This window comes from Pseudophryne corroboree, chromosome 4 (assembly GCF_028390025.1).
Source record: "Pseudophryne corroboree isolate aPseCor3 chromosome 4, aPseCor3.hap2, whole genome shotgun sequence".
Lineage (NCBI taxonomy): Eukaryota > Metazoa > Chordata > Amphibia > Anura > Myobatrachidae > Pseudophryne > Pseudophryne corroboree.
The window spans coordinates 737,319,044-737,340,379 of record NC_086447.1 but is presented as its reverse complement, the minus strand read 5'-3'; the positions used below and the strand labels follow the sequence as shown (position 1 = coordinate 737,340,379).

At 49.1% G+C, this 21,336-nt stretch overlaps 1 protein-coding gene across 1 annotated transcript in view; it reads right to left on the bottom strand.

The window, feature by feature from the left end:
- TMEM87B (transmembrane protein 87B) overlaps positions 1-21,336 on the bottom strand; it is a 113,668-nt gene that overhangs the window by 50,407 nt on the left and 41,925 nt on the right. Inside the window, exons 3-5 of the mRNA XM_063918102.1 lie at positions 18,026-18,117; positions 16,330-16,434; positions 249-278 (exon numbers count right to left, since the gene is read on the bottom strand). Of these exons, the coding sequence (XP_063774172.1) occupies positions 249-278; positions 16,330-16,434; positions 18,026-18,117 (227 nt within the window). The remainder of the gene's footprint in view (positions 1-248; positions 279-16,329; positions 16,435-18,025; positions 18,118-21,336) is intronic.

The window sequence follows — 21,336 nt, the reverse complement described above, 5'->3', positions numbered from 1 at the left end:
AAAAAAACACTACCACCCTTGGGCAGAAAGCAGATAATCATCCCTTTATGCAACTCTGATAAATCTCCCCTTTTACCCATGACAGCAACGAGTGATATGTATCCATTGCACACCTTATATACCCACCAAGTCAGCGCACAACATGTGACGTACTTGGGCTACGCGCTGCCAACGTCTAGTGTAGGAGGTTATCATAATAATGTGAGTTGACCGTGCACAAAGTGGATGGATGGATGTATAGTACATACCTGATTTGCAAAAGTCTGTTCCAACTTTTTCTGGTAATGACAAAAGTGGAAAGAGAAAACAGTTAGAATTTCTTACGATCAATGTGAATGAACACCACCGAAATTTACTATTAGAAATTGTATTAGTAATAAACAGTACAGAGTAAAAAAACATTGTCATTAAGTTCCACATCATGGCCCTCATTCCGAGTTGTTCGCTCGCAAGTGAATTTTAGCAGATTTGCTCATGCTAAGCCGCCGCCTACTGGGAGTGAATCTTAGCATATTAAAATTGCGAACGATGTATTTGCAATATTGCGATTACACACCTCGTAGCAGTTTCTGAGTAGCTCCAGACTTACTCGGCATCTGCGATCATTTCAGTGCTTGTCGTTCCTGGTTTGACGTCACAAACACACCCAGCGTTCGCCCAGACACTCCCCCGTTTCTCCAGCCACTCCTGCGTTTTTTCCGGAAACGGTAGCGTTTTTTCCCACACGCCCATAAAACGGCCTGTTTCCGCCCAGTAACACCCATTTCCTGTCAATCACATTACGATCGCCAGAACGATGAAAAAGCCGTGAGTAAAATTCCTAACTGCATAGCAAATTTACTTGGCGCAGTCGCAGTGCGGACATTGCGCATGCGCATTAAGCGGAAAATCGCTGCGATGCGAAGATTTTTACCGAGCGAACAACTCGGAATGAGGGCCCATGTATGCTTCTTGAGGTCCTGTATTCCCTTTGATTGAGATGAGAAACAACAATTTAACTTAATTGGAGAGGAGGGTGCTGAATATCTGGACACTTATTCTTTTGCCCGCATATTTGGTTTATATAATATATAATATTTATATAATATATATATATATATATGCCCTGCGTGGCGCTGAAACGTTGGCGCAATGTGCCACGGATTTGATTTTTTCAATACACTGATTTTTCATGAAGCCCCTTTGAGTGCCGCCTGTTCTTCACATATTGGGAGTGGACGGATGCATATCCCTCTCTAGAAGATTAGAACTGTTATACATCGGACATTAGGAAGGCACCGGGGCAGCTGTCATTATTTGAGGGAGTGCCGACCTTACCAATTTTGTATTATATATATATATATATATATATATATATATATATATATATATATATATATATATATATATATATATATATATATATGTGAGAGACTGGTGCCCAGGCCCTCTCTCCTCTTCAGGCTATACCCAGTGCTTCCCTAGTGGAGAATGAATGTTAAATCCCTGGTGCCCAGTCCTGTACTCACCACTGCTCCAGTGTCCACCATGTGATGCAATAATATGAGAACCCCCTATCCGGAGATCAATCATTTGTAAGAAAGTGTAGGACTGTGTATATGAAAAAGGCTTAATAAACCTCAATATATGCAAACTGTTTAGTGTACAGCCAGTGGCAGCAGCAACATATGTCAAATTACAGTTTGTGTAGACAGGGCCGGTGCAAGGGTGTTCGGCGCCCTCCAGCAAACTATTAAATTGCGCCCTCCCTCCCTTAACTCATAAAGAGACAACAAGCACCACAAGAGCGGTGTGGTCTCACAAGGAAGGGGTGTTGACACACAATATCACCTCACAATAGTACCTCCAACTCAAATGATGCCACACTGTAGCACAATCTTATTCACATTACACTGCACATAGTGCCCCTTATATACTTATGTCCAGCATTACCTGGGTTTATTTTTTATTTTTTAAGTTATTATCCCCAGCACTGTCTGAGGGTGAGGGCAGGGACGCCGACGGGGGATTTAGAGGGAGGGTGAGGGGCACTGAGGGGGGAGATACAGGGAGGGTGAGGGCAGGGACGCTGAGGGGGGAGATACAGGGAGGGAGAGGGCAGGGACGCTGACGGGGGATTTAGAGGGAGGGTGAGGGGCACTGAGGGGGGAGATACAGGGAGGGTGAGGGCAGGGACGCTGAGGGGGGAGATACAGGGAGGGAGAGGGCAGAGACGCTGAGGGGGAGTAACGGAGGGCAAGGGCAGGGACACAGAGGGGAGTTACAGGGAGGGTGAGGGGGGAGATACAGGGAGGGTGAGAGCATGGATGCTGAGGGGGGAGTTACAGGGAGGGAGAGGGTAGAGACGCTGAGGGGGAGTAACGGAGGGCAAGGGCAGGGACACTGAGAGGGGAGTTACAGGGAGGGTGAGGGGGGAGATACAGGGAGGGTGAGGGCAGGGACGCTGAGGGGGGAGATACAGGGAGGTGAGGGCAGGGACGCTGAGGGGGGAGTTACAGGGAGGGTGAGGGCAGAGACGCTGAGGGGGAGTAACGGAGGGCAAGGGCAGGGACACTGAGAGGGGAGTTACAGGGAGGGTGAGGGGGGAGATACAGGGAGGGTGAGAGCATGGATGCTGAGGGGGGAGTTACAGGGAGGTTGAGGGCTTGGATGCTGCCGGGGTAGTTACAGGGAGGTTGAGGGCTTGGATGCTGCCGGGGTAGTTACAGGGAGGTTGAGGGCTTGGATGCTGCGGGTAGAGTTACAGGGAGGTTGAGGGCTTGGATGCTGAGGGGGGAGATACAGGGAGGGTATGGCTACACTGAGGGGGGAGTTACAGGGAGGGTGGCGGTCGGGATGCTGCGGGGAGAGTTATGATGGGTGAGGGCTGAGACGCTGGGGGGGGGGGGGGGGGGGAGTCATAGGGAGGGCGAGGGCACACTAGGGGGGAGTTACATGGAGGGTGAGGGCATGGATGCTGAGGGGGGAGTTACAGGGAGGGATAGGGCAAACTGAGGAGGGAGCTACATGGAGGGTGAGGGCAGGGGCACTGAAAGGGGAGTTATAGGGAGGTTGAGGGTAGGGATGCTGAGGAGGAGGTTAGAGGGAGGGTAAAGGCTGGGACTCTGAGTGGGGATTTACAGGGAGGGTGAAAGTACAATGAGGGGGGTGCTACATGGAGGGTGATGGGAGGGGCGCTGAGGGGAGTTACAGGGAGGATGAGGGTAGGGATGCTGAGGAGGAGGTTAGAGGGAGGGTAAATGATGGGACACTGAGGAAGGAGTTAGAGGGAGGGTGAGGGCACACTGAGGGGAGAGCTACATGGAGGGTGATGGGAGAAGCACCGTGGGGGGAGTTACAGGGAGGGTAATGGTAAGGGTGCTGAGGGGAGAGTTACAGGGAGGGTGAGTGGGGAGTTACAGAGATGGTGAGGGCACCTGTGGGGGGAGCTACATAGAGGGTGAGGCACTAAGGGGGGAGTTACAGGGAAGATGATGGCATGGACGCTGAGGGAGGAGTTAGAGGGATGGTAAGGGCATGGACGCCGGCTGAGGGAGGAGTTAGAGGGACGGTGAGGGCACCTGAGGGGGGAGCTACAGGGAGGGTGAGAGTAGGGGCATTGAGGTGGGAGGCATAGCGAGGGTGAGGGCAGGGACCTAAAAAATAAGATTTTAAACCTACCGGTAAATCTTTTTCTCGTAGTCCGTAGAGGATGCTGGCACTCCGTAAGGACCATGGGGATAGACGGGCTCCGCAGGAGACATGGGCACTTTAAGAAAGACTTTGGATCTGGGTGTGTACTGGCTCCTCCCTCTATGCCCCTCCTCCAGACCTCAGTTAGAGAAACTGTGCCCAGAGGAGACGGACAGTACGAGGAAAGGATTTTAGTTAATCTAAGGGCAAGATTCATACCAGCCACACCAATCACACCGTATAACCTGTGATATACAATCTAGTTAACAGTATGAACAACAACAAATCATCGGTCCATAACCGACTAAACTATAACATAACCCTTATGAAAGCAACAACTATATACAAGTCTTGCAGAAATAGTCCGCACTTGGGACGGGCGCCCAGCATCCTCTACGGACTACGAGAAAAAGATTTACCGGTAGGTTTAAAATCTTATTTTCTCTAACGTCCTAGAGGATGCTGGGACTCCGTAAGGACCATGGGGATTATACCAAAGCTCCCGGGCGGGAGAGTGCGGATGACTCTGCAGCACCGATTGAGCAAACAGGAGGTCCTCCTCAGCCAGGGTATCAAACTTATAGAACTTTGCAAAGGTGTTTGAACCCGACCAAGTAGCAGCTCGGCACAGTTGTAGTGCCGAGACCCCTCGGGCAGCCGCCCAAGACGAGCCCACCTTCCTAGTGGAATGGGCCTTAACCGATTTTGGTACCGGCAATCCTGCCGTAGAATGCGCCTGCTGAATCGTGTTACAGATCCAGCGAGCAATAGTCTGTTTTGAAGCAGGGCCGCCAACCTTGTTGGCTGCATATAGGACAAACAGTGCTTCTGTTTTTCTGATCCTAGCCTTTCTGGCCACGTAAATCTTCCAAGTCCCGTGTAGCCACAGGCACGACAATAGGTTGGTTCATATGAAAGGATGAGACCACCTTAGGTAGGAATTGAGGACGGGTCCGCAATTCCGCTCTATCCATATGGAAAACCAGATAGGGGCTTTTATGTGATAAAGCCGCCAATTCCGAAACTCGCCTAGCCGAAGCCAAGGCTAACAACATGACCACCTTCCAAGTGAGATATTTCAACTCCACTGTTTGAAGTGGTTCAAACCAATGTGACTAAAAGAAAACTTAACACCACGTTAAGGTCCCAAGGCGCCACCGGAGGCACAAAAGGAGGCTGAATATGCAGTACTCCCTTCACAAAAGTCTGTACTTCAGGCAGAGAGGCCAATTCCTTTTGAAAGAGAATGAATAAGGCCGAAATCTGAACTTTAATGGAGCCTAACTTTAGGCCCAAATTCACTCCAGTCTGTAGAAAGTGAAGAAAACGGCCTAGTTGGAATTCTTCCGTAGGAGCATTCCTGGCCTCGCACCAAGAAACATATTTTCACCATATCCGGTGATAATGTTTAGATGTCACGCCCTTCCTAGCCTGTATTAGCGTAGGAATGACCTCATCCGGAATACCTTTTTCCGCTAGGATCCGGCGTTCAACCGCCATGCCGTCAAACGCAGCCGCGGTAAGTCTTGTTGCAACAGGTCCTGTCTTAGAGGAAGAGGCCACGGATCTTCTGTGAGCATTTCCTGCAGAGATCCGGATACCAGGTCCTTCGTGGCCAATCCGGAACAATGAGTATTGTTCTCACTCCTCTTTTTCTTATTATTCTCAATACCTTGGGTATGAGAGGAAGAGGAGGAAATACATAGACCGACTGGAACACCCACGGTATCACTAGGGCGTCCACAGCTACCGCCTGAGGATCTCTTGACCTGGCGCAATACCTTTGTAGCTTTTTGTTGAGACGGGACGCCATCATGTCTATTTGGGGCAATCCCCACCGACTTGCAATCTGTGCGAAGACTTCCTGATGAAGTCCCCACTCTCCTGGATGCAGGTCGTGTCGGCTGAGGAAGTCTGCTTCCCAGTTGTCCACTCCCGGAATGAACACTGCTGACAGTGCACTTACATGATTCTCCGCCCAGCGAAGAATTCTGTGGCTTCCGCCATCACCACTCTGCTCCTTGTGCCGCCTTGGCCGTTTACATGAGCTACTGCGGTGACGTTGTCCGACTGAATCAGCACCGTCGGTCGCGAAGTAAGGTCTCCGCTTGACGTAGGGCGTTGAATATGGCCCTCAGTTCCAGGATGTTGATGTGAAGACAAGTCTCTTGACTTGACCAAAGGACTTGGAAATTTCTTCCCTGTGTGACTGCGCCCCAACCGCGGAGGCTCGCGTCCGTGGTCACCAGGATCCAATCCTGAATGCCGAACCTGCGGCCCTCTAGAAGGTGAGCACTCTGCAGCCACCACAGGAGAGAAACCCTGGCCCTGGGGGACAGGGTGATCCGCTGATGCATGTGCAGATGTGACCCGGACCATTTGTCCAATAGGTCCCACTGGAAAGTCCTTGCATGGAACCTGCCGAAGGGAATGGCTTCGTATGTCGCCACCATTTTTCCCAGGATTTGAGTGCAATGATGCACTGACACTTGTTTCGGCTTCAACAGGTTCTTGACTAGAGTCATGAGTTCCTGCGCTTTTTCTTCCGGAAGAAAAACCATTTTCTGGTCTGTGTCCAGAATCATGCCCAAGAAGGACAGGCGAGTCGTAGGATCCAGCTGCGACTTTGGAATATTGAGAATCCAGCCGTGTCGCTGTAACACCTTCAGTGAAAGGGATACGCTGTTCTGCAACTTCTCCCGTGATCTCGCTTTTATGAGGAGATCGTCCAAGTTCGGGATAATTGTGACACCCTGCTTTCGCAGGGGTACCATCATTTCCGCCATTACCTTGGTGAAAATTCTCGGGGCCGTGGAAAGCCCAAATGGCAACGTCTGAAATTGGTAATGACAATCCTGTATCGCAAATCTCAGGTACGCCTGATGAGGAGGATATATGGGAACATGCAGGTATGCATCCTTTATGTCCAGCGATACCATAAAATCCATCCCTTCCAGGCTGGCGATGACCGCTCTGAGCGATTCCATCTTGAACTTGAACCGTTTTAAGTAAAGGTTCAGGGATTTTAAATTCAAAATGGGTCTGACCGAACCGTCCGGTTTCGGGACCACAAACAGGGTTTCGTAGTACCCCTTCCCCCTCTGAAGCAGGGGAACCTCGGCCACCACTTGTTGAAGACACCATTTTTGAATCGCCTGTAACACTATCTCCCTTTCCAGGGGAGAAGTTGGTAGCGCCGATTTGAAAAACCGGCGAGGAGGCACCTCTTCGAATTCCAGCCTGTATCCCTGGGAAACAATTTCCATTGCCCAGGGATCCACCTATGATTGAACCCAGATGTGGCTGAAAAGTCGAAGACGTGCCCCGACTGGAGCGGACTCCCTCAGGGGAGCCCCAGCGTCATGCGGTGGATTTTGCAGAGGCCGGGGAGGACTTCTGTTCCTGGGAACTAGCTGTGTTGTGCAGCTTTTTTCCTCTGCCCTTACCCCTGGCAAGAAAGGACGATCCACGTACTCTTTTGCTTTTATTTGAACGAAAGGACTGCATTTGATAATGAGGCGCTTTCTTAGATTGTGAGGGAACATAAGGCAAAAAATTCGATTTACCTGCCGTAGCTGTGGAGACGAGGTCCGAGAGGCCCTCTCCAAACAATTCCTCACCCTTGTACGGCAAAAACTCCATATGCCTCATTGAGTCGGCATCCCCCGTCCACGGTCGGGTCCATAAGACTCGCCTAGCAGAAATGGACATAGCGTTTATTCTGGAACCCAGTAAACTAATGTCTCTTTGAGCATCCCTCATATATAAGACAGCATCTTTTATATGCCCTAGGGTCATTAAAATGGTATCCTTATCAAGGGTCTCAATATCCGCTGATAAAGAATCTGTCCATGCTGCTACAGCACTACAAACCCAGGCCGACGCAATTGCCGGCCTGAGCAACGTACCAGAATGAGTGTAAATGGACTTCAAGGTAACCTCCTGCTTGCGGTCAGCAAGATCCTTGAGGGTAGACGTATCTTGGGACGGGAGCGCTATCTTTTTTGATAAGCGTTTCAAAGCTTTGTCTACCCTAGGGGAGGATTCCCACCGTATTCTGTCCTGTGACGGGAAAGGATACGCTGTTAGAATCCTTTTGGGAATCTGCAGTTTTTTGTCTGGAGTTTCCCACACTTTTTCGCATAATTCGTTCAGCTCATGTGAGGAGGGAAAGGTGACCTCAGGTTTCTTTCCCTTATACATGTGTACCCTCGTGTCAGGGACAGGGGGTTCCTCAGTAATATGCAAAACATCTTTAATTGCGATAATCATATATCGAATACATTTAGCCACCCTTGGCTGCAATTTTGCATCATCGTAGTCGACACTGGAGTCTGAATCCGCGTCGGTATCTGTGTCAACTATTTGGGATAGTGGGCGCTTCTGAGACCCCGAAGGTCCCGGCGACATAGGGACAGACATGGGTTGACTCCCTGAGTGTACCCTAGCTTCAGCTTTGTCTAATCTTTTGTGCAATAAATTAACATTAGCATTTAAAACATTCCACATATCCATCCAGTCAGGTGTCGGCGCTGCCCACGGAGACCTAATATTCATACACTCCCCCTACTCCTTAGGTGAGCCTTCAACCTCAGAGATGTCGACACATGCGTACCGACACACCACACACACACAGGGAAGCTCTTTTCTGAAGACAGGTTCCCCACCAGGCCCTTTGGAGAGACAGAGAGAGAGTATGCCAGCACACACCCCAGCGCTATATGACCCAGGAAAAAACACAGAATGTTTACCCAGTAGCGCTTATGTATAATGTATATGCGCCAATTATGTGCCCCCCCTCTACTTTAAAACCCTCTTTCACTGTGTGTCAAGCAGGGGAGAGTCCGGGGAGCTTACTCTCAGCGGTGCTGTGGAGAAAAAATAAGAATTTACTCACCGGTAATTCTATTTCTCGTAGTCCGTAGTGGATGCTGGGAACTCCGTAAGGACCATGGGGAATAGCGGGCTCCGAAGGAGGCTGGGCACTCTAGAAAGATTTATGACTACCTGGTGTGCACTGGCTCCTCCCACTATGACCCTCCTCCAAGCCTCAGTTAGGACACTGTGCCCGGACGAGCTGACATAATAAGGAAGGATTTTGAATCCCGGGTAAGACTCATACCAGCCACACCAATCACACCGTACAACTCGTGATACTATATCCAGTTTGACAGTATGAAAAACAACTGAGCCTCTCAACAGATGGCTCAACAATAACCCTTTAGTTAACAATAACTATTTACAAGTATTGCAGACAATCCGCACTTGGGATGGGCGCCCAGCATCCACTACGGACTACGAGAAATAGAATTACCGGTGAGTAAATTCTTATTTTCTCTGACGTCCTAGTGGATGCTGGGAACTCCGTAAGGACCATGGGGATTATACCAAAGCTCCCAAACGGGCGGGAGAGTGCGGATGACTCTGCAGCACCGAAAGAGAGAACTCTAGGTCCTCCTCAGCCAAGGTATCAAATTTGTAGAATTTTGCAAACGTGTTTGCCCCTGACCAAGTAGCTGCTCGGCAAAGTTGTAAAGCCGAGACCCCTCGGGCAGCCGCCCAAGATGAGCCCACCTTCCTTGTGGAATGGGCATTTACAGATTTTGGCTGTGGCAGGCCTGCCACAGAATGTGCAAGCTGAATTGTACTACAAATCCAGCGAGCAATAGTCTGCTTAGAAGCAGGAGCACCCAGCTTGTTGGGTGCATACAGGATAAACAGCGAGTCAGATTTTCTGACTCCAGCCGTCCTGGAAACATATATTTTCAGGGCCCTGACAACGTCTAGCAACTTGGAGTCCTCCAAATCCTTAGTAGCCGCAGGCACCACAATAGGCTGGTTCAGGTGAAACGCTGACACCACCTTAGGTAGAAACTGGGGACGAGTCCTCAATTCTGCCCTATCCATATGGAAAATCAGATAAGGGCTTTTACATGATAAAGCTGCCAATTCTGACACTCGCCTGGCTGAAGCCAAGGCCAATAACATGACCACTTTCCACGTGAGATATTTTAGATCCACGGTTTTTAGTGGCTCAAACCAATGTGATTTTAAGAAACTCAACACCACGTTGAGATCCCAAGGTGCCACAGGGGGCACAAACGGGGGCTGAATATGCAGCACTCCTTTCACAAATGTCTGAACTTCAGGTACTGAAGCTAGTTCTTTTTGAAAGAAAATCGACAGAGCCGAGATCTGTACTTTAATGGAGCCTAGCTTTAGGCCCATATTCACTCCTGCTTGCAGGAAATGCAGAAATCGACCCAGCTGAAATTCCTCTGTTGGGGCCTTTTTTGCCTCGCACCATGCAACATATTTCCGCCATATGCGGTGATAATGCTTTGCCGTAACATCTTTCCTGGCTGTAATAAGCGTAGGAATGACTTCTTCCGGAATACCCTTTTCCTTCAGGATCCGGTGTTCAACCGCCATGCCGTCAAACACAGCCGCGGTAAGTCTTGGAACAGACCTGCTGTAGCAGGTCCTGTCTGAGCGGTAGAGGCCACGGGTCCTCTGAGAGCATCTCTTGAAGTTCCGGGTACCACGCTCGTCTTGGCCAATCCGGAACCACTAGAATTGTGTTTACTCCTCGCTTTCTTATTATTCTCAATACCTTTGGTATGAGAGGCAGAGGAGGGAACACATAAACCGACTGGTACACCCACGGTGTCACTAGAGCGTCCACAGCTATCGCCTAAGGGTCCCTTGACCTGGCGCAATATCTTTTTAACTTTTTGTTGAGGCGGGACGCCATCATGTCCACCTGTGGTTTTTCCCAAAGGTTTACCAGCATCTGGAAAACTTCTGGATGAAGTCCCCACTCTCCCGGGTGGAGGTCGTGTCTGCTGAGGAAGTCTGCTTCCCAGTTGTCCACTCCCGGAATGAACACTGCTGACAGTGCTAGTACATGATTCTCCGCCCATCGGAGAATTCTTGTGGCTTCTGCCATCGCCATCCTGCTTCTTGTGCCTCCCTGTCGATTTACATGGGCGACTGCCGTGATGTTGTCTGACTGGATCAGAACCGGCTGGTGTAGGAGCAGGGATTTTGCTTGACTTAGGGCATTGTAGATGGCCCTTAGTTCCAGAATATTTATGTGAAGGGAAGTCTCCTGACTCGACCATAGTCCTTGGAAGTTTCTTCCCTGTGTGACTGCCCCCCAGCCTCGAAGGCTGGCATCCGTGGTCACCAGGACCCAGTCCTGTATGCCGAACCTGCGGCCCTCTAGAAGATGGGCACTCTGCAGCCACCACAGTAGAGACACCCTGGTTCTTGGAGACAGGGTTATTAAGCGATGCATCTGAAGATGCGATCCGGACCACTGGTCCAACAGGTCCCACTGAAAGATTCTGGCATGGAACCTGCCGAAGGGAATTGCTTCGTAAGAAGCTACCATCTTTCCCAGGACCCGCGTGCAGCGATGCACTGATACCTGTTTTGGTTTCAGGAGGTCTCCGACTAGAAATGACAACTCCCTGGCTTTCTCCTCCGGGAGAAACACTCTTCTCTGGACTGTATCCAGAATCATACCCAGGAACAGTAGCCGTGTCGTCGGAACCAGCTGTGACTTTGGGATATTCAGAATCCAGCCGTGCTGGTGCAGCACCTCCTGAGATAGTGCTACTCCCACCAACAACTGTTCCTTGGACCTCGCTTTTATTAGGAGATCGTCCAAGTACGGGATAATTAAAACTCCCTTTTTTCGAAGGAGTATCATCATTTCCGCCATAACCTTGGTAAATACCCTCAGTGCCGTGGACAGTCCAAACGGCAGCGTCTGGAATTGGTAATGGCAATCCTGTACCACAAATCTGAGGTACTCCTGGTGAGGATGGTAAATGGGGACATGCAAGTAAGCATCCTTGATGTCCAGGGATACCATGTAATCCCCCTCGTCCAGGCTTGCAATAACAGCCCTGAGCGATTCCATCTTGAACTTGAATTTTTTTATGTATGTGTTCAAGGATTTCAAATTTAAAATGGGTCTCACCGAACCGTCTGGTTTCGGTACCACAAATAGTGTGGAATAGTAACCCCGGCCTTGTTGAAGTAGGGGTACCTTGATTATCACCTGCTGGGAATACAGCTTGTGAATTGCCGCTAGCACCGCCTCCCTGTCTGAGGGAGCAATCGGCAAGGCAGATTTTAGGAACCGGTGGGGTGGAGACGCCTCGAATTCCAGTTTGTACCCCTGAGATACTATTTGAAGGATCCAGGGACCCACCTGTGAGCGAGCCCACTGATCGCTGAAATTCTTGAGGCGGCCCCCCACCGTACCTGGCTCCGCCTGTGGAGCCCCACCGTCATGCGGCGGACTTGGAAGAAGAAGCGGGGGAGGACTTTTGCTCCTGGGAACCTGCTGTTTGTTGCAGCCTTTTTCCCCTACCTCTGCCTCTGGACAGAAAAGACCCACCTTTTCCACGCCTGTTTTTCTGGGTCCGAAAGGACTGAACCTGATAAAACGGCGCCTTCTTAGGCTGTGAGGGGACATGGGGTAAAAATGCTGACTTCCCAGACGTTGCTGTGGAAACTAGGTCCGAGAGACCATCCCCAAATAATTCCTCACCCTTATATGGCAAAACTTCCATGTGCCTTTTAGAATCTGCATCTCCTGTCCACTGGCGAGTCCATAAGCCTCTCCTAGCAGAAATGGACAATGCACTTACTTTAGATGCCAGTCGGCAGATTTCCCTCTGTGCATCTCTCATATATAAGACTGAGTCTTTGATATGGTCTATGGTTAGCAGGATCGTGTCTCTGTCTAATGTGTCAATATTTTCTGACAGTTTATCTGACCACGCAGCGGCAGCACTGCACATCCAAGCTGACGCAATAGCTGGCCTAAGTATAATGCCTGAGTGTGTATATACAGACTTCAGGATCGCCTCCTGCTTTCTATCAGCAGGTTCCTTGAGGGCGGCCGTATCCGGAGATGGTAGTGCCACCTTTTTAGACAAACGTGTGAGCGCTTTATCCACCTTAGGAGGTGTTTCCCAACGTGACCTATCCTCTGGCGGGAAAGGGAACGCCATTAGTACCTTCTTAGGAATTACCAATTTTTTATCAGGGAAAGCCCACGCTTCTTCACACACTTCATTTAATTCATCTGATGGGGGAAAAACTACGGGTAGTTTTTTCTCCCCAAACATAATACCCTTTTTAGTGGTACCTGTATTTATATCAGAAATGTGTAACACCTCTTTCATTGCCTCAATCATGCAGTGAATGGCCTTAGTGGGCATCAGGTTAGACTCATCGTCGTCGACACTGGTGTCAGTATCAGTGTCGACATCTGGGTCTGCGGTCTGAGGTAGCGGGCGTTTTAGAGCCCCTGATGACCTGTGCGACGCCTGGACAGGCACGAGCTGAGAAGTCGGCTGTCCCACATTTGGCATGTCGTCAAATTTCTTATGTAAGGAGTCTATACGTGCACTCATTTCTTTCCATAAGCTCAACCACACAGGTGTCTGCCCCGCAGGGGGTGACATCCCTTCTAAAGGCATCTGCTCCGTCTCCACATCATTATCCTCATCAAACATGTCGACACAGCCGTACCGACACACCGCACACACACAGGGAATGCTCCCAGAGGACAGGACCCACAAAAGCCCTTTGGGGGGACAGAGTGAGAGTATGCCAGCACACACCAGAGCGCTATATAATGCAGGGACTAACTGAGTTATGTCCCCTATAGCTGCTTTTTCTATATAATTGTATACTGCGCCTAAATTTAGTGCCCCCCCTCTCTTTTTTACCCTTTTATGTAGTGTAGACTGCAGGGGAGACCCAGGGAGCTTCCTTCCAGCGGATCTGTGAAGGAGAAATAGCGCCAGTGTGCTGAGGGAGATAACTCCGCCCCTTTTCCGCGGACTATTCTCCCGCTTTTTCCTATATTCTGGCAGGGGTATTTTCCACATATATAGCCTCTGGGGCTATATATTGTGGTATTTTTGCCAGCCAAGGTGTTATTATTGCTTCTCAGGGCGCCCCCCCCCAGCGCCCTGCACCCTCAGTGACCGGAGTGTGAAGTGTGTGTGAGGAGCAATGGCGCACAGCTGCAGTGCTGTGCGCTACCTTGGTGAAGACTGATGTCTTCTGCCGCCGATTTTCCGGACCTCTTCTTGCTTCTGGCTCTGTAAGGGGGACGGCGGCGCGGCTCCGGGACCGAACACCAAGGCTGGGCCTGCGGTCGATCCCTCTGGAGCTAATGGTGTCCAGTAGCCTAAGAAGCCCAAGCTGGCTGCAAGCAGGCAGGTTCGCTTCTTCTCCCCTTAGTCCCTCGCTGCAGTGAGCCTGTTGCCAGCAGGTCTCACTGAAAATAAAAAACCTAATTTCTATCTTTCTTTCTAAAGGCTCAGGAGAGCCCCTAGTGTGCATCCAACCTCGGCCGGGCACAAAATCTAACTGAGGCTTGGAGGAGGGTCATAGTGGGAGGAGCCAGTGCACACCAGGTAGTCATAAATCTTTCTAGAGTGCCCAGCCTCCTTCGGAGCCCGCTATTCCCCATGGTCCTTACGGAGTTCCCAGCATCCACTAGGACGTCAGAGAAAATGGCGCTGGTGAGTGCTGAGGAAGAAGCCCCGCCCCCTCGGCGGCGGGCTTCTGTCCCGCTCAAATTTACTAATAACATGGCGGGGGTTCTTTTTATACATGTACAGTGCCCAGCTGTACATGTATATATGTGTATTTGCCACCTGAGGTGTTTATTGCTGCCCAGGGTGCCCCCCCCCCCCTGCGCCCTGTACCCTTACAGTGACCGAAGTGTGTGAGGTGAATGGGAGCAATGGCGCACCGCTTCACTGCTGTGCGTTACCTCTTATGAAGATCATGTCTTCTGCCGCCTCTGAAGTCTTTTCCTCACATAACTCACCCGGCTTCTTTCTTCCGGCTCTGCGAGGAGGACGGCGGCGCGGCTCTGGGACGGACGGCGAGGGTGAGACCTGCATACCGATCCCTCTGGAGCTAATGGTGTCCAGTAGCCTAAGAAACAGAGCCCTGAAACTCAGAGAAGTGGGTCTGTTTCTCTCTTCTCAGTACCTCGATGCAGGGAGTCTGTTGCCAGCAGGCTCCCTGAAAATAAAAAACCTAACTAAAATACTTTCTTTTACAGGAAACTCAGGAGAGCTCCCTGAAAGCACCCAGTCTCCACTGGGCACAGTATCAAACTGAGGTCTGGAGGAGGGGCATAGAGGGAGGAGCCAGTGCACACCCAGATCCAAAGTCTTTCTTAAAGTGCCCATGTCTCCTGCGGAGCCCGTCTATCCCCATGGTCCTTACGGAGTCCCAGCATCCTCTAGGACGTTAGAGAAGAATAGCTAAATTAGAAAAAACAAATGCTCTAAATCCCCGGCCTGTCACTTACCAGATATGTGCAGTATAAGCAGTGCCTCCTTACCCACCCACACGTGGGTCTCAGCTACTGCGCGCTGCAGCTCTCTTTGATTGAAAGCAGCCCACTATGGAGGCGGAGCTCAGGACAGGACTCGGAGCTGTGCTAGTGTCGCCTTCCTGGTTTCACTGGTGGGGGCGCCGCATGCACCACTCTGCATTCTGCTGGTACAGCTGCTGCCTGTGATATGTGTGACAGGCTCTGGCAGCAGCGGCGTCCGGCAGCAACAGGCAGGCAGCGCAGTTCGGCACCGTTAGTAAAGAGGCAGGGAGAAGGGAGCTGTTCTTCATTCTGCCGGCGCCGTTGCTGCCTGTCAGTGTGACAGGCAGCCGGCAGCAGTGCACATCAGCAAGGTCGCAGAGCGGGGAGAGCGCCTCTCCGACCCGGCGCCTCCCTGCTTTGCAGACCTTGCTGAGCGGGTAGCGCCGGGCCTGTGTGTAGATCAAGCGATCAATCTGCTGTCATTTATATCAGGTTTCTCTTGTTATGCTCCATTTGCAACATGAAAACCTTTTCCTAAGGATGAGCCCCTATAATACATAAACTAATGGTCACTATTTAGTTGATTGAGCCCAACAACTGAGAGCCAAGAGACCTCTTACAGCAGAGGTATACAAACAAAGCCAGTCTAACCCTAAAATGAGATGCAAAACGTTTGCATTTCTGTGTTTATTCTTTCAAAAAAAGAATGCCTTATTGTAGAAGACTTTCAGTTTCCTATTTTCTCAAGATCCCTTTAACAATTACCATAATCACCTATGCGAAATCTGTCAAATTACATACTGTGTCAGCAACAATCAGTGGGAAATGACCTAAAAATGCCCAGGAGTAACTAAAATATCTGTAATCCCCAGTTTAGTATAGAAGAGACATCTACCATACCAGGATACTGAAGGTCATATGCACATTATTTAATCTCCAAGTGGGTTATAGACCTATGTAAAATAATAAGAATGAATTTACTTGATCTTGATGTACAACATTATTAAGCATAATGTGGTTTTATGTATATTCTGGACCCCATTCACTGCCTCTGATTAATACAGGTGACTTGATAGCTGGATGATATCAGAAGTATTTCTTCTGTATGAACTCATAAAGCTGCAGTGTTGTGTCTTAGGTACCATTCCCCTTTTCCATTGCTTTGTAATGCTTTTATGTATTTGTTTCACATCTGCCATTTTATTTTGAACTTTTCTTGCGCTGTTATACTAAAAGAAGCGAATAAAGGTTCCCAACAATAAAGTACAACATGATAAAACACTTACATTATGCAAAGTGATTGAATGGCTGTCTTTATCACAATCTATAGTTTCCATGGCTCCGTCATTCTTGAAGACAAAATCGCGCACCTCAGTTTTCCTTGGCAGATCCTATAAAATATACAGAAAATACCTATACTTTGGACTGTAGAAACAGACATAGAAACAACAAATGGTGGTGTTATAGGACTATGGCCTGATTCAGTCATAAGACTGTATGCAACTTCCCACTGCGAATGGAAAGCAAATGAATTGGAAAACGGAATGCTTATGTGATCGCCGCCCTCTTCCGTAAGAGAGAGCAGCTGTCATCATCATCATGGGCACATCCCCCTACCCCACGCTGAGTACAGGAAATAAATCTGAATTTGGCATCCAGATTGCATACAATACCAGAGACAATTACAAGTTACTTAGCTACACGCCCACCCATGAGATGGTTCTCACTGCATTCACATTGCTGCCACAAAGTTACCACCCAGAAACATCCATTTAGTGGCAGCAGAGAAACAGATGTGCAGGCTGGCAAAAATGCATATGCAGCCTCTGACGCATGCACAGTATGCAGCAACACGCTACATGCGGCCGCATTCCAAGTTGTGTGCGACTCAGAATCAGGCCCTTAGCATTCTAGTTACTCATAAATTCGGACCATGGCATATTATTGTTACACTAAAGCTATACTGTTGAGCATAAACCCTCTATAGCACTGGCTTCTGAAAAATAGCATAGCTTGATAGGGCAATGGCACTTTCACCAGTTAAGCCAGTAGGACTTTTGCTACCTTAATAAAATACAAACTTACCTACCTACCTGTAAAGTGATACAGATGTACCCCTCCGTCACATCCCACTTACCTGCCTGGACAAGATTCTATTTGCTTTTACAACAGCTGATTGCTGTCTGTCTGTCTACCCTGTCTCCTACTGGCTTAACTTGTCACTGTAGACTTTGCATTGGCCATTTATTATTTACACCACCATATTTCCCCATATGTTTATACTTTAATTAGAGAATATGGGGTTCATTCCGAGTTGATCGCTCGCTAGCAGTTTTTAGCAGCCGTGCAAACGCATTGTCACTGGGGAGGGTATTTTGGCTTTGCAGAAGTGCGAACGCTTGTGCAGCAGAGCGCCTGCAAAATCATTTTGTGCAAAACAAGACCAGCCCTGTAGTTACTCTTCGTGTGCATTGATTCTAACGACGGAGGGACGGCTTTTGACGTCACACACCCGCCCAGCCACGCCTGCGTTTTCCCAAACACGCCTGCGTTTTTCTAAGCACTCCCTGAAAACAGTCAGTTGACACCCAGAAACGCCCACTTTATGTCAATCTTCCTGCGTTCGGCCGTGCGACTGGAATCTTCGTTAGACTCTGTGCAAACACACAATGCTCATTGTACCCATACGACGCGACTGCGTATTGCGGTGCATACGCATGCGCACAAATGCCAATTTTTTTGCCTGATCGCTGCGCTGCGAACGGCAGCTAGCGATCAACTCGGAATGACCCCCTATGTCTATTTTCAAGTTTTTGTTCATTTCTGAAAATATGCAAATATTGGCAGAGGCTAATTTCAGGAAAATTCCCTTTATTCACTGTGTTAGCGTCATTAACAGAAATCATTGGTCTGTTAGTTACATCTAATTCCCAGTAGATGTGTAGGTTAAAATCACTCAACTTGTTTCATGTGGATACTTACTTCTACGGTGGAAAACTTATTGTAACACTGGTTATATTTCAGATACCATGCCACAGTGATCTTCACTGGCTTCGGACAATCAAATTTTTCAACTGTTAAAGAAAGAAAATGTATTAACAACTCCACTATCCTGCAGGACACAGCCAGTAGAACATATCTTTGCACCCCATGCTATAAGCCACAATAGAACTGCGCACACAATGAATTTGAGGATTATAAGCAGATACTGGTAGTTGAAATACATTGTGCTTCATGGCTTGCCAAATTTTTCAAAAATATAGGAACCAGGATGAAAGTGTAGGAGCCAGATCACCCCAAAGCCACATTACTGGGCAGTGTCTCGCCACCCCACAACTAAAGAGGTAACCCCCAGGCAAACCTGCCCTCCGCAGCCACACTGCTGTGCTGCTACCCTTCGGGCAAACAACAACAACAAACACCCCACCCCCTGTGGCCACATTGATAAGCTAACCCCCCCAGGCAACCAACCCCTACAGGTACACACCTACAGGGGTATTGCCAGGCAAACCACCCTTCCGCAACAACACCTCGGGCAAACAATTCCCCAATGTGTAGCCACATCTCTACCCACTCCTAAACTGCAATCCCCGGCCATGCATAGACCCTCTTATCGGGGAGCTCGATGCAGCCGGAGATTGGAGACAGCAGTCAGAGCCGGCTGGGATGGACAGGTACAGCAGTCAGCGCAGGCGGGATACGGTCATTACGTCGTCACCACTTAGGTCAACAGTCATTAGGTCAACCACTATTGGTCAACAGGGTCATTAGGTTGACATGGTCATTAGGTCGACATGTACTAGGTTGACAGTTCAAAAGGTCGACTTCAGTCTTTCACTTTTTTTATTTTCATTTTTGGACGTTTTCATACTTTACGATCCACGTGGACTACAATTGGGAACGGTAACCTGTGCCGAGTGCAGCGTTAGCAGAGCGAGACACCTTACCCGAAGCATAGCGAGCAAAGTGAGCCATGGGAGGGGACACGGTGCACTAATTGGGGTTCCCCGTCACTTTACGAAGAAAACGACACCAAAAAAAGAAAAACATCAAACCTCATGTTGACCTTTTGACCTGTCGACCTAATGACCCTGTCAATCAATAGTGGTCGACCTAATGACTGTTGACCTAACGACTGTCGACCCAACGACCCATACCCACGCAGGCTGGGACGGACACTCAGCACATGCATTCCTGTGTATGAAATGGCCGCTGCAGTACAGTACAGGTACACCCACGAATCTCCACTGGGGCTCAAGAGTATCTGCTTCCTCCCTCCCTGCATCATATGGTAGCTAGACAGCAAAATCTAGGGGCCATGGTGACCTGGTCCTTAGGACTTGTCGAGCCCTGTTTTACTTAGGTTACACTGCATGTCCTACAGCAGTAATGGGGAACCTTTGGCACTCCAGGTGTTGTTGAACTACATGTCCCAGCATGCCCTGCTACAGTTTTAGCGTGGCCAAATAGCAAACTGTAGCAGGGCATGCTGGGTAATGTAGTTCAACAACAGCTGACGTGCCAAAGGATCCCCATCATTGTCCTACAAAATGTTCCCTACCCCTGGAGCAGCATGAAATCTCGCTACACAGTGTATTTCAATACCGAACAGCAGTTACGACGACAACTTCTTTGTCACCATGGCAACTTTACTACGGAAACTGTAGAAGGCAAGCATGAGTCCGTCAACATAGTTAATATTCTGGATTGGCATACAGGGTGTAAAAATAAGATTTTAAACTTACAGGTAAATCTTTTTCTCCTAGTCCGTAGAGGATGCTGGGGACTTAGACGGGCTCCGCAGGAGACATGGGCACTATAAAACTATAAACTTTAGAATGGGTGTGCACTGGCTCCTCCCTCTATGACCCTCCGCCAGACCTCAGTTAGAGAACTGTGCCCAGAGGAGACGGACAGTTCGAGGAAAGGATTTTTGTTAATCTAAGGGCAAGATACATACCAGCCCACACCATCCACACCGTATAACATGGAATATACGTAACCAGTTAACAGTATGAACAAAACAGCATCAGCCAAAGACTGATCTCAACTGTAACATAACCCTTATGTAAGCAATAACTATATACAAGCCTTGCAGAAAGATGTCCGCACTGGGACGGGCGCCCAGCATCCTCTACGGACTAGGAGAAAAAGATTTACCGGTAGGTTTAAAATCTTACTTTCTCTTACGTCCTAGAGGATGCTGGGGACTCCGTAAGGACCATGGGGATTATACCAAAGCTCCAGACCGGGCGGGAGACTGCGGATGACTCTGCAGCACCGATTGAGCAAACATAAGGTCCTCATCAGCCAGGGTATCAAACTTGTAGAATTTTTCAAAAGTGTTTGAACCCGACCAAGTCGCCGCTCGGCAAAGCTGTAATGCCAAGACGCCTCGGGCAGCCGCCCAAGAAGAGCCCACCTTCCTAGTGGAATGGGCCTTTACCGAATTTGGTAACGGCAATCCAGCCGTAGAATGAGCCTGCTGAATCGTGTTACAGATCCAGCGAGCAATAGTCTGCTTAGAAGCAGGAGTGACAACCTTGTTGGCTGCATACAGGACAAACAGTGCCTCTGTTTTCCTAACCCGAGCCGTCCTGGCTACATACATTTTTAAGGCCCTGACTACATCCAGGGACTTGGAATCCTCCAAGTCCTTCGTAGCCACAGGTACCACAATAGGTTGGTTCATATGAAACCACCTTAGGCAAAAATTGAGGACGAGTCCTTAATTCTGCTCTATCCACAGGGAAAATCAGATAGGGGCTTTTGTAAAACAAAGCCGCCAATTCGGACACCCGCCTTGCAGATGCCAAGGCCAACAACATGACCACCTTCCAAGTGAGAAATTTTAACTCAACTGTTTGAAGAAGTTCAAACCAGTGAGATTTTAGGAACTGTAACACCACGTTAAGGTCCCATGGTGCCACTGGAGGCACAAAAGGAGGCTGTATGTGCAGCACTCCCTTTACAAAAGTCTGGACTTCTGGGAGAGAAGCCAATTCCTTCTGAAAGAAAATTGATAGGGCCGAAATCTGTACCTTAATGGAGCCTAATTTTAGGCCCATATCCACTCCTGTCTGTAGAAAGTGGAGAAAACGGCCCAGATGGAAATCTTCCGTAGGAGCATTCTTGGATTCACACCAAGATACATACTTTCTCCAGATACGGTGATAATGTTTCGCCGTCACCTCCTTCCTAGCCTTTATCAGAGTAGGGATGACTTCTTCCGGGATGCCTTTCCCAGCTAGGATTCGGTGTTCAACCGCCATGCCGTCAAACGTAACCGCGGT